Below are 27,756 nucleotides of genomic sequence, written 5' to 3' on the forward strand. Positions count from 1 at the left end.
ATCTGAAACAAAAGCAAATTAAATACATAATATAAAAGTAAAGTTAAAAATACATAAATTAAATAAATGACTGACTGTTATAAACTAGTTAAATATTTATTTTTAGGTAAAGTTGTACAAAAACGATGGAAGAATTTAAGGGCTTGTTTTTCACGCCAGCTACGTGAGCAAAAATGTACTAAGTCTGGCCAAGCCGCTACAAAAAGAAGAAAATACAAACATTTTGACCAACTTTTATTGCTTATTCCAAGCCTGGATACTCGAGAAACCTCAGGAAATGCCTATTCTGTAGAGGAAATTAATTGCGAAGAAAATAGTCAGGATGCCAGTGGGGAAGTACGACAGCGAGAAGAATATTTCCGAAAGAAAAATAAGAACAAAATATGTTACGAAGAAAGGCTTCTAGAGATTTTAAATAACAAAAGAGTTGATGATAACAAGTTTATTGAGGCTATGAGAAATAACAAAAGTGACTAATGACGATGACAAGGAAAGGCATTTTGCGCTGTCTTTGGTGCCGTTGTTAAAAGCAGTCCCAGAGGAGAATCAACTAGACGTACAGATCAAAATTTTACAAATTTTTCAGGAAGTTCAGAAACAAAACACTCAGCGCAATAATTATTCTCCTATGAATAGCCCATCCACAATTTATAGAAGTCCTCAAAATTTCCTAATCAAGCCCAAATATTCTGTCTCTCTACCATCGCAAAGTCCCCAAGACCCATTACACTTAGTAAGAAACACTCCACTGATTTTATCTCCTTCTCCTACATATATTCCATCAACAAGCCCTCAAAATTTGCAAAACAAACCCAAATATTCTGTCTCTCTACCACCGCACAGTACGCAAAGCCCACTCCACTTAGCAAGAAACACGCCACTGATTTTATCTCCTTGTTCTACATATATTCCATCTAATAACCCTCAAAATATGCAAATCAAACCCAAATATTCTGTCTCTCTTTCATCGCACATTCCCTCGCTCCACTTAGCAAGAAACACTCAACTGATTTCATCTCCTTCTCCTACTTATACATCTACAAGTTCCCAAAATTTCCTACCCACAACACACTCAGCCCAATTCATTTTCACAATCATCGGCTCCTAAGCTAAACCAGAAAAACTCCTCAGCCACCTCCTCATCAATTCAAACCTATATTTCAGAGTTTACAGATGAACATTGCGAAGATTCTGAATTGTATGACATCTGCCAGGAGTACAATATCAACACGAAGAATAATTAAAGATTATCAGATTTCAATAACGTTATTCTATTTTGATTGTTATTAAAAACTACATGTTTTAATTTGTTTTCAATAACATTTTTGTATTTTGATTAAAATAAACAATGTAAAATTACATAATATTCTAATTTTATTTACCTCAAAGTAATAGCGAGTCTTTCTTCAGCCGGAATAGACAATCTCATGTTTCTATTTTTGTATGTCAATGCAGATCCTAAATTGCGAAGTAATTCATCAAAACTTCTAACACTCATTCGAAAATACCCAAAAAATTTCTTTGGATGTTCCCGAAGTTTATGAAACATGGTGTAAAACTTTCTATTTATTAACATGTCACTCTGAAGGGGGTGTATCCAGTATTCTTTTCGCTTTTTTTCTCTTTTGAGTTTCCAGCTCACAGATGACGACTGTCTCTTCGAAATCCATTTCGACAAATGACGCTAAAAAAAATGTCACTGTCACCTTTCGTGAGCGCACCTCGCTTTGGAGGCGTGACGTGACAGCGACAAAAACTTTTTTGTGTGCTGACAAAAGTCACCAGTGCGCGCTAGCTCTCACTCTCTCTCAATCGCTCTCTCCCTTTTCTTCGACAAAAACGGTGCACATCGTGACGTTTCCGTCAAAATTTTACCTTCATGCGCCTAAAGAAGTTTCACTGCAAATGTGAATAAGAACTTCAATCGCTCGTTTTTAATTATTTAAATCCCGCAATCACCTTTAGGTGACTTTAAATCTACCGCTGGTGATTGTTTTGGCGACCTTAACTTCTAGTCCTTAATAAAGTCTGTATGAGTCCCTTATCTAGTTTTTCTGTCTCTGTGGACTCTATATTCGTATTAATTTAGTTGATATCGTTCATGGTCAATAATCAACAAAATGCGAATTTTTAATTTTTTATCAAAAAAAGTTGGGGATTTAACTCTTAAATATTCAAATCTTCCAGAATCGTACGTCAAAAGAAGTTATGAACAAGTATGTATAAGATTCATAAAAAATATATTTGTTTGGAAGATCGTGAAATAAGAATAACCTCTAATATAAAATTACAAAATGGTCTCAGGTTTACTGGAAGACTCCTAAAGGGCATCCTCAATACAACGATGCTCAAGTAGCACGTAAATCATACCGTTTTACCACACATCGACCGTGGACAGTACAATTCGCACGGCAGAATGAACGCGGCGCTAGAAGAAAAAAAGTTTTTGTAGAGCCGATTGGGGAGTGGAGCTTTTTCAAGTGTGTATACAAAAGTTTTTAAATACATTACTTTAATAAGCAAATCTTAAGAAGATAGAGCCGTTACAAGTTAATATGTAGAGGAATGATTGATGAATAGGTGCACTAGTGTAATATTTCAAGACATTTATTATACAATTTCAGGGGTGATCGAGTTGAGATTATGGTTGGCAGGGATAAAGGAAAGCAAGGAATTGTCATGCAAGTAATACAAGAAAGAAATTGGGTTATTGTTGAAGGGCTTAATACAAACCTAAGAGTTGTAAGTATTTATAGAAAATATTCTAAAGATACTATCTCAGGCATAGTTAAAGTTTCAGAAGATTGATTGCCTAATTTAAAGCCACTGTATGGTTACTGAAATCCAGGTTTAAAAGAGTTGTTGATATAATTTGAAAATAATTATACATTTTAGGTGGGAAAAGACAAAGACTTTCCAGGTATAGTGGTACAAACAGAGGCACCACTTTTAGTCACTACTGATGTTAAACTTGTTGATCCTGAGAGCTTGAAGGCTACAGAAGTTGAATGGAGATATACTGAAGATGGAGAAAAGGTATATACTTGAAAAGCACTTAATAGATTTAAAATACTTTAACACATCATTTTCTGAATGTTAGACTTATTTATAGGATTTTTAAGATCATTGATGGGTCCTGTTAAACTACATAATATGTTGCATGATTAAATGACTGTTAAAATAGTGTATTTCATTACAAGTGCGGAGAGCCTGTAATTGCAAAGAGTTCTGACAAATGTCTCTTGACAGTTGGAACAAGTTGCAATGACGGTGCCGCATGTGTACTGCACAATTATTTTTAATACAGATGTGAAAAAATTAAGCTATTTAATAAAACTATTTGCTTTTTTCTCTTCTCTCCACGAAATATATTTGTCGTATGTATTGATGTAGCGACTGTTCGACTTTTCTGGTAAAATGTTCTCCGAAGCATTTTGTGCAATTATACTGAGTTCAGGTGGTGTTAATTCAAATAAAATATCATCAAAATTATTTATTGTGTGCAAGAAACAACTAAACTCGCAAGAACATTTTTGGAAAATGGCGCCAACCGTAAAAGAATATAAGCAGATATTTGTTTTGTTTTCTTCACCCATTCTGGGTAGGCACAGGGAACTACCCATATAGCCAAGTCTTTAGTAGAATTTTTTTATTGATATGAAATGAAATTTAATGAGATAAAATGAAACCTAACCTAACTCATTGAATCAAATCATTAAATTTGTTATTGAAACAAATTAGAAGCTTCTTTTTAGAAATATTTGGATGAATCATAAAAACTTCATGGTTGGTTTTTTCTTTTCAATAGTCATTGTTTAGACAGTTGGGAAAGAGAACGCACGAGTGCGGAAAAGGTAAAGAAAAAGCACGAGTGTGTAATAGCCCACATCCCGAACGCAATACGCCACTTTTTGAGCAACTGTACTATAAAATATGTCTTATTATAGGTCCGTGTATCAAAATCAAGTAGTAGAATTATACCAATACCAAAGTCAGCCGAGGAAACTATTGATTATAAAAGCAAGACGCTCTACATAGACAACCCCGATAAAGACACCGTTGCTGATGATGCTGCTAAGGTATAAATATATATATTAGAATGTCTTTGTTAATACATTTATTATTCCACAATTGATATGTTCTGACAATAATAAAGGCACAACAATATTGTAGTAGTAGTTATCAATAGGATTGTCTTTTTCTCCATGTCCAATCTTAGGTGATATTGTGAATTTAAAAAATTAAACAATAGTTTCTGAAGCAAATTTTTTTTTTTTTTTGTTCCAGATTACATTTTCACCAAAACTTCAAACTTTTGAAATGGATGTAATGGAAAGTATGGGTATTAAGGAAGATCGGGTTCCCGCGAAATCTTATTGGTATTAAATAAAGTAGAATATTTTTAGTTATATTGTATCTGAATATAAATACATAATTACTTATTTATGGTGTTAGTTATTTCAGTTTTTAATTAATTATTTGGATAAATACTGACCTTAATAAATCATCAAGTAGATTACATAGAATCTCTTGTATATAATCTTCTGTGATTATTTATGCATTTGTTTTTTTTACATTGCTTTAATTTTGTTGTGTCTTTTGAAATACTTAATGAATTGATTCTGAAGGATTCAGTTGTTTTACATAGTACATGTTAAATCTAACATATATGTAGCGTCAGGCCCCGACATTGTTAAGATATCAAACACAAAGTTCAGTCTCTTACTTCAATAAGATTTCAATAAACAAATTCAATAGGTAAATATTTCGAAGGCTACTCGGTAATTACGTAACGTGTGCACCGGGCAATGGTCGATGAACGACTGCCCGAGTTTTTTTTCTCGTAGTCAGTGCTACACCCTCCCTCGCGAGGGGGGTGTTTTGTCCTGTTCGGGGCGTATGCCCCCTTCAGGTGGTGTCTGTGTTCGCGCCCTGCTGATACAGGGCGGTACGGGGGCGGGCATATCGCCCTTGGTGAGGGCTGCAGGCGCGCGGGGAGACTCAGTCTCTACCCGCTGCGCGCAGCCGATGGGGTCATGTCCGGAGTGTCAAGTCCGGTGGTGATGATGATGAGGAGGGGGCCAAGGAGTAGTCTCGACTTGGCCCTGGTGTCGTGATGAGTGATGGTATCGGGCAGCTTGCGCGGCTCGCGGCCAAGCACCGCTGGGTGAGACCCCCGGTGGCCCCGGGGGAGGCCCAGCGACCCGACCAGCGGTCGAAGCCGCGGTGCTGCCCTGGTGTCGTCGGGACCCGCGGAGAAGAGCTCACGCGGGTACTTGTATTGGTCGGGCGGCCTGGAGTGCCACGGCGCGATGTTTTGGAGGTGAGGATGTTGAGAGGCGTCCGCTCGATCAAACATCCTCATCGCGAGCCGTGCGACGAACTCGTCGATCGACTCCATCCGCAAGTCTCGCGCTATGGTGGCGTTTCTCACGTAGCGTGGTGCCTTTACAGCGCACCGTAAGACGGTGTTTTGTACGGTGCGCAGTCTTCGGCGGTTGGTCTCCTTGGCATAGGAGAACCACGCCGGTGCCGCGTACGTGAGGTGAGGGCGCACATACAGTTTGTGTAGCGCGAGCTTGGTGCGGAGAGGTAGGTTGCCTGTGAAGAGTGGGCGAAGCGTGTGCGCCGCCCACTTGGCTCTCCCTACAGCCCTGGAGATGTGGTGCGTCATGGTCAGACTCCGGTCTATGGTGACCCCTAGATAGGTGACCGGCGTCTTCCACGGCACGTCTCGATCCAGGAAGCGTAGGGGTGGTGGCAACCAACCCCGGCCGAAGACAATGGCCTGTGTCTTGTCCGGGTTGGCGGCGAGTCTCCACTTGTCCAGCCACTCTGGCAGGAGGTCCAGAGCGCGTTGGAGTTTTTGAGCAGCGTGCGAGGCCCTCAGCGATGACGCCACGTACGCCGTATCGTCGGCGTAGAGGGCGAGTGTGCAGCCCTCGGGGCACGGAACGTCGTCGGTGTACGTGGTGTAGAGCAAGGGCGATAGCACGCTGCCTTGCGGGACGCCCGCCGTGATGGGTCGCGGTCTCGACGCAGCCTCTCCCGTCGCAACGAAAAACGTGCGCTCGGTGAGAAAGGCGCGGAGCAAGGTGACCATTCGGCGGGGCAGTGGAGACTCGATGAGCTTCAGCACGAGGCCGTCGTGCCAGACACGGTCAAAGGCCTTCGCCATGTCCAGCATAACGGTGGCGGCCCCCTCCTTTTTTTTGAGGGCCGAAGCTGCAGTGAAGAGCACCTTCGTCAGTTGCAGCGTCGTGCTGTGCTCGCCGCGGAAGCCGAACTGTTCGGGCCTCGGCTGCAGGTACTGTTCGATCCTCTGCCACTCGAACAGTTTCGACTGCGTCGATAGCTCTCGGTTCGGGTAGAGTCCTTCCCGGGCTTCGATATTAAGATGACCTTGCCCTCTTTCCATGATCTGGGGAAGTGCGTATACCGGAGGATACCCGTGAAGAGGCGCGACAGCGCGACTATCCACCTCATGGGCAGATGGCGCCTCGTGGGTGATGCCTTCCGGTCCCGGCGCCTTCCTGGGTTGCAGTCGTGAGATCCTCTTCCGCACTTGTGACGGCGAGAAGAAGATCTGGACTTCGTCGGTAGAGATTGGGCACGTCAGCCACGCCTCGACAGCGTTCACCACCTCTGCCACGCGCGTAGGGGACGTCGCGGGGTTCGGCGAGAACTGACGCTGGAGGTGTTCGGCGAATATTTCGGCCCGATCGATGTAGGTGATGGCGCCGTTGCTGTCACGCAGGGGACGCTTCGGCTCTGGAGTCCTGTAGAGACGGCGGCAAAGTTGGTAGAGGCGAGTAGGCTCTGTGGTGGCCTCTCCCAGTGTGCGCTCCCATGTGCGCCGTTCGTGAGAGGCCAGCTCGGCCTTGACACGTTCGGCGAGGCGATTCAGCTGCGTTTTGAGCGCGGGGCAGCGGTTGCGCTGCCATTGCCTCCTGAGCGCGCGCTTGCGCTGAATCAGCATTTGAATCAGCCCTTGGGGTGCTATGTCCTGGCAGGTGATCTCCGGCGTGCGCGTTGAGGTCGCTGCCGTCAGAGCTGCCTGGAGTTGCCGCGTCATGGACTCCGCCATGTCGTCAACGGCGCCTGTCGAATCCAGTGGGCCGGGCGCAGGGGTGTCTTCCATGATGGACTCGAAGGTGTTCCAGTCGGTGACCTTCCGGGTGCGTGCGGGCGGGGATGAAGCCCCCGCAATGAGGCACAGCACCGGCTGGTGGTCCGACTGGTACTCGTCCATCAGAACCTCCTGCGCTAGGTGGAGGTCAGGCCGGTTGTGCACTTTGACGCCGCTACTCTCTAACTCCCCTAAGTACCGCTGCACCAAACGGTACTCTTCTTCGTCCTGGGGTATTATTTTTAACCCCTGCCCGAATGCGCGCGCATTGATTGTGCGCCCAAGCCGCCGCTTCATCTCCCTAACGTGCGTCGTCAGGGACTGACCTTAATAAATCATCAAGTAGATTACATAGAATCTCTTGTATATAATCTTCTGTGATTATTTATGCATTTGTTTTTTTTACATTGCTTTAATTTTGTTGTGTCTTTTGAAATACGTAATGAATTGATTCTGAAGGATTCAGTTGTTTTACATAGTACATGTTAAATCTAACATATATGTAGCGTCAGGCCCCGACATTGTTAAGATAACAAACACAAAGTTCAGTCTCTTAATTCAATAAGATTTCAATAAACAAATTCAATAGGTAAATATTTCGAAGGCTACTCGGTAATTACGTAACGTGTGCACCGGGCAATGGTCGATGAACGACTGCCCGAGTTGTTTTTTTTTATTTTTTTAAATGGAATCTCGCTGTTGGCCTTAAGGGCCTTTACAGCTCAGCTCGGGCTGTTTTGGCGAGCGTAGCTCGGCCAGATGCCCGAGTTGTGCGCGCGCGCTGCTTTATATAGGTTTTGTAGTGGGCATCGAGTGACACATCGTACGATCGTTCGACTAATCGCCCGTTGCACGTTGTTTTACAAAACATTGATAGTGGCGCCGTCATATACATAAAATGTACGTTTCTGTATAAAAAATACCATAATATATTGATGACACCTAAACATCCCCTAATGCTACAACCCTTTATGGTTTTTAATCTCAGATTTATTGCCATTCTTTGATATATTTTTCCTTTTATTGGCATGTAGAGTGATTAGGGTTATTTCCCTGACACGTTTTTGGGCTTAAGATATGCCAGGTTCCTCACGATATTACCTCCACAGCACCACCAAGAGCCGTTGCGCACCAAGACATTTAAAACTATTTGGGGTCACTTAGGGTTAATAATAGCGCTCAAACACGGGCTAACACGGCCCTTTGATCAACATCTTGATAATATTAAATCTATAATTACGAGAAATGATTTAATATACGAGATAATAATGTTGCTACGTAATAATATTATTAGTGTAGTGTTTACGAGCTGAACATAATATTTTGTTATTTTATCATGTTTTTGTTTAGATAATTGCGATCATTCACGTCAAGATATCAGAACGGGATAATAATATATTTGATTCAGGCACACCATTTAGCAAGAAGCAATGAAATGACAACTAGTTACGTAGTATAAAGAGGGATTCAGATAATATACTATGAGTTAATGCCAGCTCCAAAAGTATCTAGACGGCTACCAGCTGATTATCAATACGGCTTTCGTCGTGGTCGTTCAGGTCACCTTGTATACCGTACATGTTGATGGCCAGAGACCATTGGATCCAAGGAGGTAGCGCTAGCGGTTAGTTTGGAAATAGCGAAAGCCTTCGATTGGATGCTTTATAGGTAAAGCGCTCCTCTCGAAGTTCCGACCCTACGAGCTTTCCGAGAAATTATGCGACTGGATCTCCAGGTTTTTGGCTGATCAGAACATCATGGTCGTGATCGACGACGGAGCTGGTACTGATGAGCTCCCGCCCAGCTCCTTTCACTTGACCGTATTTAACGAAGAGCTTGTTGAATTGTCGACGTCCAGTCCCTCTCCGAGTGGCTTGATCCCTTGGCGTTGCGTGTTTTGAGGAGTTGTTCGGATTATCTGCAGCTGAGTTTCCTCGTCGGACGTCGAGGTGATACGGGTGGAATAAGAAATTCTGCCGTTCTGTTGTTCCACAACTGAGCGTTTTTTAAGGCAGTTATTGCCGCGCACCACCACTATGTGGAATCAGCTGACCACAGAAGTATTTCTGAACCGATTCGACTTAGAGTCCTTGAAGAAAACGCCGTACCATTTCTTAAAAGGCCGGCAACGTACTTATGAGCCCTCTGGCATTAAGTGTGTCCATGAGCGGCGGTATGACTTAACATCAGATGAGCCTCCTGCCCGTCTGCCCCGTTTTTATAAAAAAAATAGTAATAAATCGCGTTTGTTTGTTTGTAAAATTAATTGGTTTATCATTCTTAAAACAGAGATGAAATAAGTTCCACCCACACGAACTCGCAGTAATTGAGTAGTTTAATATAAATAGGAAACCAATTACCTACAAGTTGATATAATTTCCGTCTTAAACGGCAGGTTTGTTTTATCTTATCTTACTTTATCGATCGTATGACCGCGTCCAATCTTAATTTATAAGCCTAATAATTTAAGTATGTTTATTTAGTAGTAGTTAGTAGTTTATTGTTATATTTTTGTAGGTGTTCAAAAAAGAAGACACCATAGATAGCTTACAACAAACGTGCCCCGCTATCGTATTTAATAATCTTGGTATTAGTTGAGTTAGCTCTTTATAAAATTCGACTGCCGAGTGGATTAAATAATAATAATCCTGTGTCGCTATACTTAAATGGGTCTTTGCCTCAGATTGTATCTGTTTCTTCGATAATTTTTATTTAATAGATAAGTTTATAGATTAGCCTTCAGTGTTTGACTCATGTAATTGATTTTTTTGATGCTGATGTTGATGTTTCCTCGCCTTTACTGTAGGTGGAAGCGCACAAAAATTCACATTTGGTGTACATCCGTGGTTCGAAAGTACGACCTCTAGGATACGCCCACTTAAGGGCCTATACCGTCGTCAAACTTCATAAAAGCACATCGTTTCTTTCCATTTTTTGTCATCGTTTCTTGAAGTATGGCGAACGAGAAAATATTTGGTAGAGTTGAGTAGTTTATGTATCCATTTTGAAAGATCGATACACGATTTAAATAACTCCGCTCGATAGAAAAAAAATCCAAACAGCCAATTTTTGACACTTTGAATGTATGTCATAAAATGAATATTTTATGACGAAAATGTATATAGAATATTTTATCGCAAGTCAAGTAATCCATTTCAGAAAAAAAAATGATAAAATCATATTAATTTAATGTTTTACATAACTGTAACAGTGCTCCAGCTCTCCATTGCGTACCGCAGTCCACCCCGAGACACTGGCACAGAAATTCGTGCTGGGATAGCGCCTTAAGCTGCTAGGCAACTGCACTGCTCATGATAGAGGACACCTTTCGCAACATGTCCCCAAATATATCGCAAAATTATTATTGCCATACACAACAAAATTTATGGCGCTAAAATGTTATTGCTATAGTAAAAATAAATAATAAGTATCATATAATTTATTACATTTCTATATTGTATATATTGCGATAAAAGTCTTGAATTTTCAAACTTCGTAGCAAGGGGGTAGGTACATAAATAAATATGAACTATGCATTCGCCTTTCGTACTCTTTCCAATTGTTTATGTATAATATATTTTAATTATATAATTATTTTAATTATGACCACGTGGAAACAATTATGACCTACCTCTATCGGTCATCATACGGAAACGATAAGTATAAACACGCTGGTAATTCATGACATAATCTTATTAATATAATTCCATATCACAATATGACAGACAAAGTTGGATTAATGTAAATGTATATTTTGTTTCATTGTTAATTTGGTATAATTTCTGTTCACGACTTCAGGTTCATCATCCAGGTGGGGCAGAGGACATTCAATATAAAAACCCTATTGTTACGTCACTGTATCTCAAGTTGATGAAGTTTTTATCTCAATTTAATAAGCTTTTTAAAAAAAAACAAACCTTTGCATTCACTCTGCATTGATTTCATGATATTTAGTGACGGCATTGGATTTTTTGGAACCTTGGCTATATTTTGTATTTCATTGTTTGCAACTTTCTGTATTAGGTAATTCTTACTAATAAATATTTCATACTAATGTTAAATACAAAAAGTACCCAAAATAGAATCAGAGCACCCCACTATCCACGTGGTCTTGTCTGCCTTACTCCTAGAGTATATATGAAAAATCGGAGGCGCGGAGGAAGAGCAGCCCCACCCGCTGTCACAAAGCACCTGCATTATGCAGGCTTCTTCGGTAGGGCTGCATTTCCCGCAGCGCCGGAGCTGTCCAAAAAACCTATTATTCATAATGTTCGATAAGGTAGTATATAAATATATTTTTTAAATAACTGTTACCTCAATACCTCTTCAAAGCATCGGATCTATTCGATGTATCGCATTGTAAATATCGATAACTATACACCCCTCCACCCTCCTCCTCTCCCTGCCTGCAACCCCCAATTCGGGCGAATGATTTCTAAATCGTTACCTGAATTTTTTGGTAGTATACGACTCTATGGCGTTTTGTTTCTGTTTGTTGCTCAAGTTAATAAAGTTTATATCTCAAATTAATAAAGTTTATATCTTAATTTAATAAGCTTTATTTCTCAAGTTAATAAAGTTTATACATCAAGTTAATAAAGTTTATATCTCAACAGTGGCGTAACTATACCACCTGGGGCCCGTGGCAATTTTTTTGAGGAATCAGGAAGAATCGTCACGTTGTACTCAGTTTAATTTTAATAAACTTCGAGATTTTCAGCGTACTCAATTCACATGTATATGTCCCATTAATGCCACAATAATAACTCCTCTTAGCCGAAAGGGAATGGTTTGTAGTCTCCACGCTAGCCCAATGCGTATTGCATTCATCCATAGAACATAATATCTCACTGCATTCATCATCTATTCGCATACATTTACAATGAAATAAAAATAATTGTTGCGGTTAGAATTCCCGGTATAATTTATGGTATGCACTGCCAAAATTATTAATGTCACCAATGTTTCCAAAATTATTCATAAGTACCTTCTCCATACTATAAACCTTTAAGTCTATTACTGAAATCCACAAGGCATTTACATAGAAGGAGGAAATGAGGTGCTGTGTATATACGAAATGACATACAGCCAGCATTTAAGTTAAGTAAGTATTGGCTTTCCGGAATACATTTTCAGGATATTATAATAATTAAAATTAATATCCTGAAAATCTACAATTCTAAAGCAATTATCCTCTAAGCTTATTCATGGATATAACTGGTGCCTAAATAGACAGGATTAAGCACCGCGCGCCGCGCACGCATGAGCCGATTCGTATTTGCGTTTAGTAGCAGTGCGGGGTGGACGTGTTAAAATGAGTTCCTTTTTATTAAATATTTTATTATTATTTATCTGTGGTCAGATGGTTATGTGCCAGGTAAGACTTTTATTTTTGTTATATGATTAAGGAATATAAAAGTAGTTAAATGTTTTTACCGTTTGGTTGACAATCATTTTAGTGTTAAAATTATTAACGAAATTTTTACCCTTTTTAAAGCTGTTTATCGTATTTAGTTGTAACATCGAATTGTAGTGTGTAGGTAAGCACGATGCATAAATGTCTTATAGAATTGTTATAATTTACAATATTAAATCATAGACAATATTGCATAATAAACGCCGTGGCGAAGACAATTAGGGTGAAATTTAGAATAGAAATTAAGCTCGAAATTACTCAGTGGGTATGTCAAAATCTTTTTATCGCAGGAGTCGGACTTAGCGCTATGTGTTTGTTTCTACATGGAACAACAACTAACATCACAATTAAAATATATTAAACAAAAATTAAAAGTATTTTTTTTAAATAAACTACATTAATCAAGTAAATTGCCTGACTACCTGGCTCAGTTAGATGAAAAAAAAAACAATTTCATAATGAAATTTTATACTCAAGGTAATTTGCACATGAAAATTTATTAACTATATAAGAACTATAAAATAAAAATTAATACCTTAAAATAAAGGTGTTCGGTACAATGTATAAGTCGTAAAATATCAGTACCTCACGAGTACTCGAAATTAAACTATTAAAAATGTAGGTTCGTACATGTAACAGATGATACAGATTTAAGAAATATATTTATTTTTGTATTTCGCGAGAAGTTTACCGAAATTTGGCAATGTTTTAGCGTACATCAGACATTTACTAAAATTAGACTCTTTCTTATATTAAACAAAAACATTTTCCTTAAAGATTTGTAGGTATTTGTCACTCTTATACAATAGCTATTCATATGAATGCATGTGCATACGTGACGCTGCGCTCGCGCTGGTCCCTTTTAAAAACGAAGGGTCGGATAGATAATGTAGTATTTTTCCTACTTATATCGGAAAGAGAAATCACGCGTGAGATAAGTGATGCACCAATTCAGCTGCATATATTGTTTATATTTGATAACTTGTCAGTTTCTGACGCTTTACTTACCTACACAAATTGTTTGTATGAAATATGTTATGTAAATAAAAGATGTTTTCAAATTTCCTTTTGCTTTATTTGCATAGACTATAAGTAGCCTCAATTCAATCCTATTATATTAATCATAAGGATATGTGGCTAATATATGGGATATTAAGTTGCGAGCGTAACCGCTGGCGGAAGTAATCAATATGAAATTAGTATGGTGATTGCAACTACATTCTGAATTTTTTTTTTTAACTAACAGTACTTTTGTTTTTAGGATGTCTACAGAGCAGCAATAATAGGCAATAGGAAACCACACTCTAAAAACTATGCATCTCTTATACATGAAGCGGCCAAATTGGTAACATTTAAGAATATTACGAAATTCAAAAAAGACAGTGCCAGTGCCAAAGATAACATAAAGAAATTTAAAAAATACCTTCTAAGTTGGCGGGGCCTAAGATTTCTGTATCCGTTTCGTGATCATTTTTTTTCGCAATAGGCAAGAAGGTGATCGGCCTGACAAACGCTGTCGACATTTTGACGTCTATAGCAGGCTCGGTTTCCTCGTGATGTTTCCAACGTATGAGCGAGTGTTGAATGCGTACATAAATCGAAAGACCATTGGTGGCCATTGGGATCGAAGCTACGACCTCAGGGATGAGAGTCGTGCATAACACTACTCTTTTAATTTATAGCTTAGTTTTAAAAGTTACAGATATTAACAAATCGATATGTTCGCGACTTTGTTTTTTACCCTTTAAGTATTTCTCAGATGAAAGTTATGTTGTACTAAATTGAGATTAATATTTATTAAGAAATAAACACTTAAACACCCTGAACTAAACACTGTTCTGATTATTGTCTCTTTCACTGCGTAGAGACAGACACTTCACTTCATTTGTTATGAAACTGATTTAGTTTTTTGAAAGTTTATGTTTTAGAAATTTATTGCAAATTAGAAATATGTATATCTTTACATTTCAGAATGCGGATATACTTCTATTAGAAACTGAGGAGGATAAGGGCAACTTAGAATCATGTGGCCGTTGCGATAATAATTATGATGAGGTAAAGATAGTGTATAAATTTACTATTAACTTTAATCGGATTAAATTTGAGCAAACGTAGTGATAGTCAAGTTTTCATTGTTTCTTAAAAGGCCAATGACAGATGATACATTCGATATTCGATAGTGAAAGAAAAATGAAGTGGTTCAAAAAAAAAAACAAATAGACGAAACAAAAAACATCAGCTATTTCAGAATTTGATTAAAATCGTAATGGCATCTTGCATGCTACTTGAAAGTCCATATATAGACGTTTCCTTAAAAAGTTTTTCATGTTATATAATATTTAAACCAAGGTCAGAATTTTTATCTTCAGTTGAATGAATAATACAATCTTACCTAACTGCTAATTAAATTTACCGGCTGATCTAACAATTGTATTATTGTAAGATAGATTCCTTGCTTAAGAATTTTGAATAGCTATTTAATAAAAACATGTGTCAGTAAAATACGCTTTTCTTGTTTATAAATTTGTCTCAATGTAATGAATATATTGTTTAATTATATTCTCTAAACGAACAATTCTAATGTCAAACTTCAAAACAATAGTTAACGTCCAAAATTAATATATATATATATATATATATATATTAGGTCCTTACATATGAAATTGGCGTATTTCGTACTGGCCATTTTAATCACGATGTTCTCGTCTTTGGTAAGGAATTCCAAATTCAAATTTGTACAGCTATTTACTCATGTATTTGTGCTTCGATGTCATTCATTTGTTTTTTTCTTCTGTCTTTTTCTGTTGGAAAATGGAAAACTTAAGTATCGCATTATTTACGAGTACGAGTTCCGCCGTGGCACTAGTGCTGCGGAAACTCGAAGGGTGAATGATGTGTATGGCGGTCATGTTGCAAAAGAAAACACAGTTCGTTTTTAGTTCCAACGTTTTCGTTCTGGAAATTTCGACCTGCAGAACAAGCTCTGTGGACGGCCTGAAACCCAAGTTGATAATGAAGTATTGAAGGCTATTGTGGAAGCGGATCCATCGCAAACCACGTCCGAGTTAGCTGCAGGCTGCGGTGTTAGTGATAAAAATGTTTTAATTTACTTGAAGCAAATTGGGAAGATTAAAAAGCTTGAAAGGTGGGTACCTCACGAATTGACTGAAGCAAACCGGCAAACGCGCGTCGACTGCTGCGTTACATTACTGAACAGGTACAATAATGAAGTTATTTTAAACCGAATCATTACCTGTGATGAAAAATGGATTCTTTACGATAATCGGAAGCGCTCAGCGCAATGGTTGGATCCTGGCCAGCCAGCCAAATCCTGCCCCAAGCGAAAATGAACCCCAAAAAAGTTACTTGTAAGCGTTTGGTGGACTAGTGCCGGTATTGTTCATTGCAGTTTTCTCAAATCTGACCAGACTATTACGGCTGATGTCTATTGTCAGCAATTGCAAACCATGATGGAAAAGCTAGCGGCTAAACAACCTAGGCTGGTCAATCGCTCCACGCCACTGCTACCTCACGACAACGCTAGACCACACACTGCACAACAGACGGCTACCAAATTAGAAGAGCTTCAATTGGAATGCCTAAGACATCCTCCGTACTCCCCGGACCTTGCTCCAACAGATTACCATTTTTTTCGAAATTTGGACAACTTCTTGCAAGGGAAAAAATTTAACTCTGATGGGGCAGTCCAAATCGCCTTCACAGATTTTATTGATTCCCGTCCGACTGGTTTTTTTTAGTAAAGTGATCAATGAGATGGCAAAAGTGCTTAGAAAACAATGGATCATACTTTGATTAATTAAATATATTATATTTAAAAGTATTCGACTTTTTGTTCCTCCCATACAAAACGCCAATTTCATATGTAAGGACCTAATATAATGTTTATTTTCATTATCTACTACAGCTCAAATTCCAAGAAGGTTTCATTTATTTTGACTAGTAAAATACCTAATATTAATTATTATTTACACGTATTAGAATAGTAGACTTGCAATTGCTTAGCATCTGTGCATATCATACCTAATACGTATAATTGTAATCAGTGCAAAATCAGTCTTGTAGGGAATTTTGCTTTTAAAGTAATTGTAAAGAAAACAATTTTATTTTATTAATTCATGCTATGGAAAGTTAAAAACACAATTTTAATAAATAATAGATGTTGGTCTATTTACGAAACTTACTTTTATCGAGTATTACTCTCTCTGTTTTCAGATAGTGAAAGCGGTTTCAACAGCTGCGAAGGAAACTGCGATCTACGTAGGAGTCCATGTGTATGAAAAAATAACTTGTAATAAACATGAAGATATTGTCAGAAGTAATTTAATATTCAATAGAAATGGGGATATAATATCTGTGTAAGTTTCTGTTTAACTGTTGTCTTACTTAATTAATTAATAATATTATTCTTAATTATTGCTTTCGTTTACGTTACTTATTAACTCAAATATATTATACTTTTTCCAATCTAAGTAGTGGGTAAAGCTGTCGAAAGGGTTTTGATAACACATTATCGGTTAATATGTATTACTAAATTGATTAATTTGCAGTTCCAGGAAGCCATTGAATAAAGCTAATTGCAATTCAACATATTCAAACAGTGCAAGCTTTTCAACTGATTTTGGCGTCAAATTTGGAGTATTCATGGAAGAGGATATAATAAATGCTCAAGATATAGATTTTAGTAATTATGTAATACTGGGTTCATGGCCTCGCCAAAGTGGGAAATTACATGGTATGTGATATGAAGTTTGCAACGAACTCAAAAATATATTTATTTGTTTGAGAGATGACGTCATCGACAGTGATATTAATATTGTTTATGTAGTATTCCAATATGAAATTGGAAATTTTTCTTTTTCAAATTTACATTAAATGTTTATGTTAATTGATTACTTAGGTACCTTTTTACAATAAACAAAGTTATTATTGTCGCTTCATTTTAAACTAGCACAATACACTATAAGCAAGACGATAAAGTTTTCGTTATTTTTAACCGATTTAAAAAAAAAAAACCAACTGAAGGGGTAATTAAAAAAAAAAGAAATAAAATATTATCTCATTTCAGCATCGCAGCTTAAAGCATCATGGGCATTTATTAGTAAAATTAACGTAGTTTCGACAAACGGTGTCTATGGCAACACTGGAGCTGCCATAAAGTCTAACAACATTATTGTAAAAGAAATAAAAAAAAATGGAAATAGTAAGTGCTTACATTTTTTATTGCTAATGCAAAATAGGGCTTACACATTTCAAATGGTTTAGGTGCTTTCATAAATCAATGGCGCTACAACCTTTTTAGGTGTGGGTTTCAGATTTCTATATCTGTTTCATGATCATTTTTTAATGGTATAGGCAAGTAGGTGATCAGCCTTCTGTGCCTGACGAACGCCGTCGACTTTTTGGCTCTAAGGCAAACCCGCTTCTTCACGATATTTTCGAGCTAATGTTAAATGTGCACATAGAAAGAAAATCCATTGATACTCAGGGGTACTTTCATAATGGTTTTTAAATTAGGTTTAAAAAAGAAAAAAATTATACGCCATTTTATATTAGGTTGGGGAAAAAGTCTTTTCGCATTATAGTATGTATGAACTTGTAATAAAATCTCTTTGGCTAATACTATTTGTATCTGGTTTTGGTATCATTAAAAGTTTAAATTAAAGAAGATAAAAATTCAAATTAGGAAAATGGGTGATTTTTATTTATTTTTCGTACTGTCTTGATGAGTGAATTTAATGCAGAAATTCGATACATTTTTTAAATTTTACTACACAAAAGGTAAAAATGCAACTGTGTCTGAGTGTCTGTGAGAGTAGCACAAATTTGATTTAAGCGTTTTCAATCCGGAAATGTTGATGTCAAAGATGCACGTCGCTCTGGTTGCCCTATTACAGATAAAATGGATTCCATTATTGAAAAAAGTGAAGCAAGATCGGCATATCAGTAGTTACGACGTAGCTGAATGACTGGGAATTGACCACAAAACAGTTTTGGTGCATTTGAAAAAAACCTATCGATATTTGGGTACCTCACGAGCTTATTAAAATATACCTAATGAACCGTGTACTCATTTGTGATTCTTTATTACGACGTAATGAAACCGAACCATTTTTAAAGAAGCACTGATAACTGGTGATGAAAAGTGACAAGAAAGTGCGAAAAAGGTCGTGGACAAAGGCCGATCAGGCTTCACAGACTGTGTGTGAAACCTGGGATAACTCGCAACAAAGTGATGCTGTGCGTGTGGTAGGATTGGAAGGGTTTTATTCATAATGAACTGTTACCACTAGGCAGGACCATCGATTCTGAACTCTACTGCGAACAACGGATGACATTAAAGCAAGAAGTTGAGAGAAAGCCGCCAGAATTAATCAACAGAAGGGGTGAGGGGGTGTGGGATGACGCTAGACCTCACACAGCTTTAGCCACTCAGCAAAAATTAAGATAGCTTGCCTGAGAGGTGTTAACGCATCCGCCCTATATTCCTGACCTTGCACGTTCAGATTTCCACCTGTTTCGGTCTCTACAGAATTGTTTAACATCACGAGAGTACTGTCAAAACCAATTGTCGCCGTATTTTAATCAGAAGCCCCAAAAGTTCTATAGCCATGGGATTATGTCCCTACCTACAAGATGGCAAAAAGTTATCGAACAAATGGGACCTACATACTTTAGTTAAATGTTAATAAACTTTATTAAAAAATGTTGTGAATTTTCTTTAAAAAATCGAAGTAACTTTCCCCCAACCAATTTTATAATTGATTTAATTTGATTTTCGTTATTCTATAATACGCCTATTAAATCAAATTATGTTGAAAATTATACTTTTTATTTACAAAAATATTACAGATAAACCAAAATTACAAAGCAGTTCATATGATTTTCCTGACTTGGCTCGCAGCGTCAAGCTGGACTTGGAACTCGCAATGCAAGGTTACAAGGAAAACGTATGCTTTGAAGAAGTCTGTTGTCATTTCTACGTAAGGCTTGCGGGAAAAGGTAAATATTTCAATATATCTATACTCAAAAAGCTTGTTCTTTCTATTTGTGCTGATTAACCTAGTAGGTTTATGTAATAGGTTGAAAAACAAATAATGAAAAGCATCACCTTGACTTGCGTATCCCCTTAACGTGTAATTTTTTTATTTGAATAACGTGAAGTTTCGATTACTCACGTAGTAGGCAAATTGAACAGGAATTATTTAAATAGTATATTATATTTAAAGAAAACACTTTCTTACCCGATTGAAGCTATGTATTATTATAAACTTATAATTATTTTATTTGTGATACTTTTTGACATTCAACACCTATTGTCTTCAGTCACCGTGACCACGCACGTTGTAAAGCACGCGAAACGCCGGGAGCAATTTAAAATTATGTATAATAATTATAAGTTTATACATAGCTTCAATCCGGTAAGAAATGTGTTTTCTTTAAATGTGTAAAATGTGTGCTGTCTATATTAACAAAAGACAATACTAGTATATTATAACTAAATGACCTCTCTTTGGTCGGTCATGTCATGGTAGCTCATGTCTGAGCGTTGTGGTCAGCAAGGACAAACATCTGGAGTGGACTGTTTCCACTGGTTTCTGTCCTGTCTGTTTTGACTCATCGTCCTCAAAACACTGTAGTAGTATTACTACTTACACTTGATCGGTGGCTACGTGTACTTTTGTGTTACCAACCATGATCAGTTTCTCCAAGTTCTCAAGCCGCTGCGCATGAGCAGTTAGACAACGTATTAATTATGACATGCAAGAGGCAATATCACGCACGATTTAGATAGATGTGTTGGTTCACTACGGTTATCGGGCCTGAGGCATGATTTAAATTATATTTAATAATAATTTGTCATCGAACCTACCAAGTGCATTGGCTCGTAAATAAATAAATATATTTTATTATTTAAGGTAACTCGGACGTGTCATACAACGTAGGAGTCCACACTGGTACAATGGACGTAGGATCTCAAACAGTGGCCACTCGAGGTTGTGTTCTGGTCGCCTGCGCAGGGTCAGATCAATCTTGCTCTGTACTGTTAGTATAATTCTCTTCTTTTTCACGATCACTTACTCTCATCAACTTACTCTTTATGTTACGTGTTTTAATATCCACCCATAGTTCTGGTGACGTATAACTAATATTATTCATACGCTGATGCTGAAGCCACAACACGGCTGATATTAAAAGCTAACGTCTGGCTCTCTCTGTATCATTTTATTCGCATATATCCTTGGGTGTTCATTAAACAGTGTTCCGAAGAACTTTTCTGAACAATACATATTGAAAAATTCCACTCGAACGATTTTTAGACGTTTATAGCCGCGCACCACTTTTGTTCCCCCGGCTGCCATTCCAGGTATTTCCGAACCGTTACAAATTAGGGGATATAATATACGACAAGACCGTACCACTACTTTAACAAGGAGTGGAAGGAGCAATTTCATGAGGGTGGTCACTTCTTTGATATAAGACACTGACAGCTATTATGCATTGATCTCTAGCACTGTTTATTTTTTTACCCAGGTCCAGGAATTCATCTGATGTCACCTTTAAAACGATCTCTATATCTAGTAACTTTAGTCAGGACTCTAAGCAGTTCCCTATTTTACAAACTACGGATGTCAAGAACATAAAATTCGACCAACAAAATGGTAAAAATAACAGGCAAGTTAATATGGAAATTTATGAATGTAATAATTTATTACATTTCGGAATTGTTAGCATCGAATCGAAGCCAATCGACGAAATTAGTGAAAAATTTAACGATTTCTCTTCATACATTTCGAGTGAGAATGTTCAAGTATTCTTTGATTATCTTTGGATTCGATTGCGTGTTCCTATATTTATCGTATCGATATATATATTGGAGATGATGTAAATTATATTTACTTATTAAAATAAGTAACATTGTATGTTTAGTGGGTTGGCATTTAATGGGATTTTATTATTTATCAAGTGTTAGGTATATTAAAATAGGTAGATCTATTATTATTATAAAATAATATGAGACTGATATTATGTATTTTATAAAATGGTTTGAATTATGTTTGAATTTCCTTTAGGTTTTTCTCTTGTAATAAGTTTTTTGGACATGCTTTTATTAAACTGTGTTAATTATTGTTATTGTAAATGAAAAATAGAATTAACGAAGGTATACTGTCATGAGAGATATCAAAAATTAACAGATCAAAGTACGAAGTAACTTAAACATTTTAGTAAATCTTAATATTTGTTAGTTTAAATAGGTATTTATCTTATTTAATTATTATTTAAATATTAAAGTTATATTAAAAATATATAGGTATAAATTCATGTATTTTATTTAAAATTCCAATTCATAGGACAGGACGAGACTTATTATAGCCTAGTTCACAGAGTTATTGCCAAATAATGTTAAAGTTACCTCTATTAAGTTTTGCAGATCTCTGTGATATTAAAATAATGTGAATAAATGAGTTTTTTAAATACGCATTTTTAATTAAACGCAAGTTATGTTTTAGTATATTTTTATGCTAGCCTTATACATTTATTTGTTGTTTTTGTTATATTTAAGTTTAGGAAGAGTTCGTTTTCATTAATGTTTGTTATTTGTTCTTCTGCGCACATGCAACCAGTGATCTTCGTCGTCATCCATAAGAGTTTTCTCAATCCAATCCATGTAAGATTCCACCTACAATGCAAACATTTTATTAATTTAAGGCCATGCAAACTTCTTTATACTCGTAGTTATTTCATAATTCCTATACAATTAGTTTTCTCGCAAATGACCACGTAAAAGCTAGATGAACTATGAACATTTCTATGTTTTCATGTCCCAAAAATGGGCTAAATACGTGACCGAAGTGTGGACGGATATAAAAATTAATATGAGTTTTACCTTAGTGTAAACATCAGGTTTGCCCCTAGCACACGGGACGCCCCAGGATACAACGCCGACTTGCCTTCCTTCTCTTACCAGAGGACCTCCAGAATCACCCTGTAAATAGGTTGCAATACTTAGAATTTGTTCGTATACCGATACCGATATATACGCATTGTCTACTTCTTAGAACTCTTGGCCTTTTTTATGGCTGGTAACATTTCTATGTTACAGACAATTTTTCCTAAAAACTCGATGCCTTATTGAAACAATTGTTACCTTATCGATACAGATTAGGCTGATTTTATGAATAAGAGAAAAAATATTTTTCCGAGTTACACTTGTATGTTCAGCACTATTTGATATCGACTAAGCGGTGGAAACGAGCACCAAGGGCTACCTATTTCTCGGAGACTGGCCAATTTAATAAATTTATACCAGTGTATAAATTCTGTCATTTAATTTTACAACCTAATCGGTCTGATCTCATCTTTCTCATACTACTTAATGTCAATAGTCTAATAATGATCTTACGTGACAAGCACCTTCACCGGCCTTGGTGAGTGCGCATATCTGAGTGGTGAAGACTGCGTTGACAGTTTTGTGGGCTTCCTTACAGTCTTCGTAGGTGACTGCCTTGAGCTGAAGCTGCATCAGGTCATTTGGTAAATGCCCAGGGTACTACAACATAGGAGCGTTAATAATGAACTTGCAAAATGTTTTAGTAAGGTAATTTTTATACATGTTGTAAAAGGTTTCTGTAATTTTAAATGTGAGATTTTCTACGGTTCCTCGGCCAACGGGATGCTTTACATATTATGGGCTATATTTACCATACTACGTCGATCACTGGCGTATAAAGAAATAATACATTTATCTTGCTCGTATAGTTGTTTTTTCTTAGCAATTTTAAGGTTTAGAAACGACACTAAATTGTCAGCAGCACACACATACACTCGTTACGATGATTTTCATAAAAGCCGTCTCCGTTTTGGTGAAAGCACATGTATGAAAGTCATCGTTACGAGTATAGCGGAGTCCGTAATGGGTCCGTTCTGCTAGTAGTGGTATTAGTGTTAAACTGGTAATACATAGAGTTTTTTTTAAATTTATATTTTAATCGTATAATATTAATTAATCTATCCGCAACAGTACGTTAACAAAACACCAGATTTAATGCTTACCGATGTCGTTCCCCACCCAGTTAACAACAATTCTTCGTCCTTGTCAACCGGTTCATCGTTCAACTCTATAGCATCTACTGTACTGCTGAACTCCATCGCCTCATCGGTGAAAATAATAGCTATGTCATTAATGATAAGGTCATCGTCGTATTTCTCATGTTGAACCACTTTGCGAATTTTGTAGGCTGCGCCGCCAGATCGAAGCTGGTTGGTGCCTACGATCGCTTGGAAATATTGGGGCTTTAGCCTAAAACAGAAGTATTTAGATTGTAGTGAATGTTACATGATATGATAATTCCGTTATAAATATAATGTCTATATAATGATATATTAGATAGGCAATGATTTAGTTAATTAAATAAGACTTCATCATCATCATCATCATCCATGGCTATACAGCCCCTTGTGGGTCTTAGCCTCCTCAAGTACACTTCGCCATCGCTATCTATCCAGAGCTTCCCGTTTCCAATTGCGCACCTCTATTGTTTCGAGGTCCTTCACAACTCCATCCTACCAAACCAGCCTCGGTCTACCGGGTTTTCTCATGCCACCGGGTTGTGAGTAGTAAGGACCTTGAGGTTCTGTCGTTCGCCATTCGGTGTACATGTCCCCGCCACTTGAGCCTGTTGCATTTTATGAATTGAACGATGTTGGCGTCGTCTAGGATGTTATAAAGTCATTGTAGCGAATACCCAAAACACCGTCGTCGCAAACAGGACCAAAGATTCTCTTATAGAGAAATAAGACTTTACTCAATCTAGAAATTTGAAACTTTTTTCACTGGCAAATATAAGGTGAGAATAAATAGGTTTAAATTCTGGATTGAATACAGATTGTTTGAAATTTAAATTTGTACCTGTCTACACAGTGAGCGGCTGTTAAAATAACTCTGGGTGTGATGATGGACGCTCCACAGAAGTGTCTTACTCCCCAAATACGGAGAGACACCTGGTAAGGGACTGATCCATTTGCCGCTTTTGTACCGCCAACTATCCTCTCCCAGTCATCCCGTCTATCCGATGAAAAGAATTCGGCTGATGCTGCAAATAAATGTCAAGTTATTGATATCCTGCCGTAGAATGTCGACTTTTTATTGAAATTAATCGTTATTCTATTGTTGCAATCATTTAAAGACGCTGGTGCCTACTAGGATAGTTTTGTGGTTGACCAGACTCTTCCGAGGCACAATAAAATATTAAAAACTAAGCATTTAAAAGTATGCTGTAAATGAAAACCATAAAAACAGTTCAACAAAAATTTTGGGTTGAGTGTGCATGATAGGAGTAGGTTTGCTCATGAATAATCATATGAAAATGGTCCCGTCTCCGAGGAGTGTTTCATCTCAAACTGCGCCAAATTCAAAAAATATAAACATGCATTACTTAATACTTTGTTTTGTTTGAGCTTCAAACCCAGAACTGCCTACCAAAAGTATTGTAAAACTTAGCGAAACTAAAATAATTAGGTAAGTGATAAAGATTGAAGTACAACAATATATGGTACAACGTTATCAAGAGATTAATGTGCTAGATAGTCTACTACTACTCTCATCTTTTTATTTCAAGTAAAAAAGTGTTTGTCAGAAGTGGGATTCGAACCCACGCCCACAGAAGTGGACTGCGACCTGAACGCAGCGCCTTAGACCGCTCGGCCATCCTGACGTGATATGAAAAGGTTGAAATATGTATCCAATAGCATTTAGGAGACTATACATGCAAAAACTACCGTAAAAATTCGGGCACACGCAAGTAAGTTAACGTCAAGTATTTCGTAAAAGAAAAGTTATATGTCGCTGATTTCTTAAGCTAATCTGTTATTCAAGTCTTAGTTATCTACTATTAAGTTATTCAAGGCCCCTACTTAAATGCAATCTGTTAAACCTTTAAGTATTTGCTTTAACTGATTTTCTTAGGTCTGACTCATGCCATTGTTTTACCATACCAATCAGTGGATTTCATTATAATATATGACACTTTTTTATAAATCGACACAAACATATAATTTAACATTACGATCTAATTTAAAATTAACCTGCTTTACTAAAAAGTATATTTAACATAGGAAGTGTAGAATAACACTACAGTCTCTATTACTCTGTTCTTGTGTACTATTGTTTTGCATTTACCAGGGATCGCAGAAATAACTAATACCGAATGTTCTTTGTACAAAAACTCTACTCGTTTCATTTACGATAACTACTTTGGACGTAATTGCGTCCGTACTCTGTAGCGACAGCGATGCTAATCCCGACGTTATTTATTGTATACAAGTTCTATATAGTTAGCTCATTATCCGTGGCGCTAATAGCCCAGCATTTGGATTGCGCGATACAAACAATCATTATTCGAATCGGAATCACTATTGGAATCTAGAGAGGGCTGGGCTAAGGGCTGTTGTTTTTAATCAAAGTACTGCGGCCTAATTATAAAAGTTCTTCGTTAAGAAAAGTTAAAGTACCTACTGTTTATGTTTTTTTTGTAACTATTATTACATAGAAAATCCGTCATTACCATAGTAACAAATTTAATATTCACTACAAATACTTGAACATTACTTTTAATCAGACGAACTGCTCCACATTTATTGATGATAAAAACATTAAAGTATAGAACGGGGAATAATAAGGGATTTAAGTACTTTTAGTCTTATAAGCTCACATAAAAATATATATTACCAAATGCACAAATCACAGCAAAAATCACTATTACATACATTTTGCAACGAAAAACTAATCTGCATGTGCGATAAACGTTTATATATGAAGGTAGAAACTTATTCAAATATATGTTAATAAGTTAAAGTTATGTTCTAACTAATTGTACTGAATAACTGGAAGATAGAACCCCTATTAATTAATCAACAGAGAAATGGTACCTTGATAAACGGTAAGATGGCCATGGTTCGATTCCCGGTCATGGTAAAATTTCTTCATGGGCGCAATTTGTCTACTCTACTGAAAGTAACGCTGGGTTTCCCTTTTATTATTTTACTGCATATGCACACTTTTAATAACACAACTTGAAATAAGAAACTTATAATTGAATATTTTAAAAATAATATTAGTCAAGAGGTTGTGTTATAATTATTATGTTAGAGATTCTTAAATCTATATTTTTATTAAATTCACATATTACGTGACCGATTTTTATTGGTTGCTTTGACTTTACAATGTTTTAATATAATTTAGCACGTCAGTCAGTCCCTGTGCCCCAAATGCATCAATATCAGTACATTGTAATGCATAACTGGGAGGATGTGAGCAATTTGCGTGTTGCCGGGCGCATCTCAATAATTATAAACATTGTGTGTGAAGAAAGATATTCGTGAGAGTGAAGCAAACAATTTTTGTTCTAAAATAAATCTTAAAAGAGATAATTTCAATTTAAATTTCGGTTCATAAACATATTTATGTAAATAAATACATTTTATAACGAACCATGTGGATGTTTTACAATCTTACGTTTATTTTAACAATAAAACTATTATATGTTCCTTACAGAACGCGCAAATGCATTTCTGGTATGTCAGTAAAGAATCATCAAAAGTATATTCCATATTAACTCATCCAAGTTTAGTAACTTCGCAAGGTGGCGCCTAGAATTATTTTGATTGACTACGTGACCTTTCTCTATTTGTTTCATTATAATTTATTCCTCTATTACAGTCGTTTATGACCAAATCACGGCACGGTAAATGTAGGACAGGAAAGGCCTCTACATTGATTGACTGAGAATTAAACAAACCGTTTGGTTTATATCCTATAATAATAGAACAATCCTGCGTTTTGTAAATCAAAATTTTAATTTTAAAAATAGAAGACAGAAATAGACAAATAGATTTTATTTATTCATTCGGGAACCAAACAGATACATCTCTAAAAGTATAAATCAGAAAAGAAATATAAACATAAAATTAAAGCATTGCATATATCCACAAAAAGTTTCACTGATAAAAAGATGATCAGCCTTATTTAGTTTAGAGTTTATAGAAATTACCCAAATACTAGAACTATACATAAGATACGAAAACGTTTCAGTTACGTCCTAAAAATACGATAATATTGACATAATTAAGGCAAACAACTCGTCCGCATGTCAACACTATATCAGATGAACGCGAGATGTGGCGACTATTGTTC

The 27,756-nt window shown here is 36.9% G+C and overlaps 3 protein-coding genes, 1 long non-coding RNA gene and 1 other non-coding gene across 5 annotated transcripts; 2 read left to right on the forward strand and 3 right to left on the reverse strand.

Moving 5' to 3' along the window:
- Positions 1 to 1,866: 1,866 nt before the first annotated feature.
- Positions 1,867 to 4,444, forward strand: LOC123711255 (probable 39S ribosomal protein L24, mitochondrial). Its single transcript, XM_045663754.1, has 6 exons — positions 1,867 to 2,216; positions 2,305 to 2,480; positions 2,625 to 2,742; positions 2,896 to 3,036; positions 3,948 to 4,079; positions 4,288 to 4,444. The coding sequence occupies exons 1-6, from the start codon at positions 2,121 to 2,123 to the stop codon at positions 4,384 to 4,386; spliced, it is 762 nt and encodes a 253-aa protein (XP_045519710.1). The 5' UTR covers positions 1,867 to 2,120; the 3' UTR covers positions 4,387 to 4,444.
- Positions 4,250 to 7,833, reverse strand: LOC123711256. Its single transcript, XR_006753927.1, has 2 exons — positions 7,456 to 7,833; positions 4,250 to 4,495 (listed from the first exon to the last, which is right to left on the reverse strand). It is a non-coding gene; the product is annotated as an uncharacterized LOC123711256 (long non-coding RNA).
- Positions 7,834 to 12,417: 4,584 nt separating this feature from the next.
- LOC123711308 lies at positions 12,418 to 22,034 on the forward strand. Its single transcript, XM_045663827.1, has 9 exons — positions 12,418 to 12,506; positions 13,807 to 13,890; positions 14,517 to 14,600; positions 16,779 to 16,921; positions 17,114 to 17,298; positions 17,632 to 17,766; positions 19,416 to 19,565; positions 20,483 to 20,609; positions 21,099 to 22,034. The coding sequence occupies exons 1-9, from the start codon at positions 12,444 to 12,446 to the stop codon at positions 21,451 to 21,453; spliced, it is 1,326 nt and encodes a 441-aa protein (XP_045519783.1). The 5' UTR covers positions 12,418 to 12,443; the 3' UTR covers positions 21,454 to 22,034.
- A 115-nt stretch (positions 22,035 to 22,149) lies between these two features.
- On the reverse strand, positions 22,150 to 27,173 carry LOC123710614 (chymotrypsin-1-like). Its single transcript, XM_045662633.1, has 6 exons — positions 27,116 to 27,173; positions 24,475 to 24,658; positions 23,619 to 23,865; positions 22,969 to 23,115; positions 22,453 to 22,551; positions 22,150 to 22,245 (listed from the first exon to the last, which is right to left on the reverse strand). The coding sequence occupies exons 1-6, from the start codon at positions 27,171 to 27,173 to the stop codon at positions 22,150 to 22,152; spliced, it is 831 nt and encodes a 276-aa protein (XP_045518589.1).
- On the reverse strand, positions 25,196 to 25,279 carry Trnal-cag. The gene has a single exon. It is a non-coding gene; the product is annotated as a tRNA-Leu (tRNA).
- Positions 27,174 to 27,756: the final 583 nt, after the last annotated feature.

The sequence above is a fragment of the Pieris brassicae genome, chromosome 6, assembly GCF_905147105.1.
Source record: "Pieris brassicae chromosome 6, ilPieBrab1.1, whole genome shotgun sequence".
Lineage (NCBI taxonomy): Eukaryota > Metazoa > Arthropoda > Insecta > Lepidoptera > Pieridae > Pieris > Pieris brassicae.

Bases quoted from the DNA above. Each gene is read 5' to 3' on its own strand.
- LOC123711255 (XM_045663754.1), top strand. From the start codon at position 2,121: ATGCGAATTTTTAATTTTTTATCAAAAAAAGTTGGGGATTTAACTCTT. The intron at 2,743-2,895 runs GTAAGTATTTAT...TATACATTTTAG, and splicing joins TTAATACAAACCTAAGAGTT to GTGGGAAAAGACAAAGACTT. The intron at 4,080-4,287 runs GTATAAATATAT...TTTTTGTTCCAG, and splicing joins TTGCTGATGATGCTGCTAAG to ATTACATTTTCACCAAAACT.
- LOC123710614 (XM_045662633.1), bottom strand. From the start codon at position 27,173: ATGGAATATACTTTTGATGATTCTTTACTGACATACCAGAAATGCATT. The intron at 24,659-27,115 runs GTAAGGAACATA...ATTTATTTGCAG, and splicing joins GAAATGCATTTGCGCGTTCT to CATCAGCCGAATTCTTTTCA. The intron at 23,116-23,618 runs GTAAGCATTAAA...CCTATGTTGTAG, and splicing joins CTGGGTGGGGAACGACATCG to TACCCTGGGCATTTACCAAA.
- LOC123711308 (XM_045663827.1), top strand. From the start codon at position 12,444: ATGAGTTCCTTTTTATTAAATATTTTATTATTATTTATCTGTGGTCAG. The intron at 12,507-13,806 runs GTAAGACTTTTA...TTTTGTTTTTAG, and splicing joins GTCAGATGGTTATGTGCCAG to GATGTCTACAGAGCAGCAAT. The intron at 20,610-21,098 runs GTTAGTATAATT...TTTTTTACCCAG, and splicing joins GATCAATCTTGCTCTGTACT to GTCCAGGAATTCATCTGATG.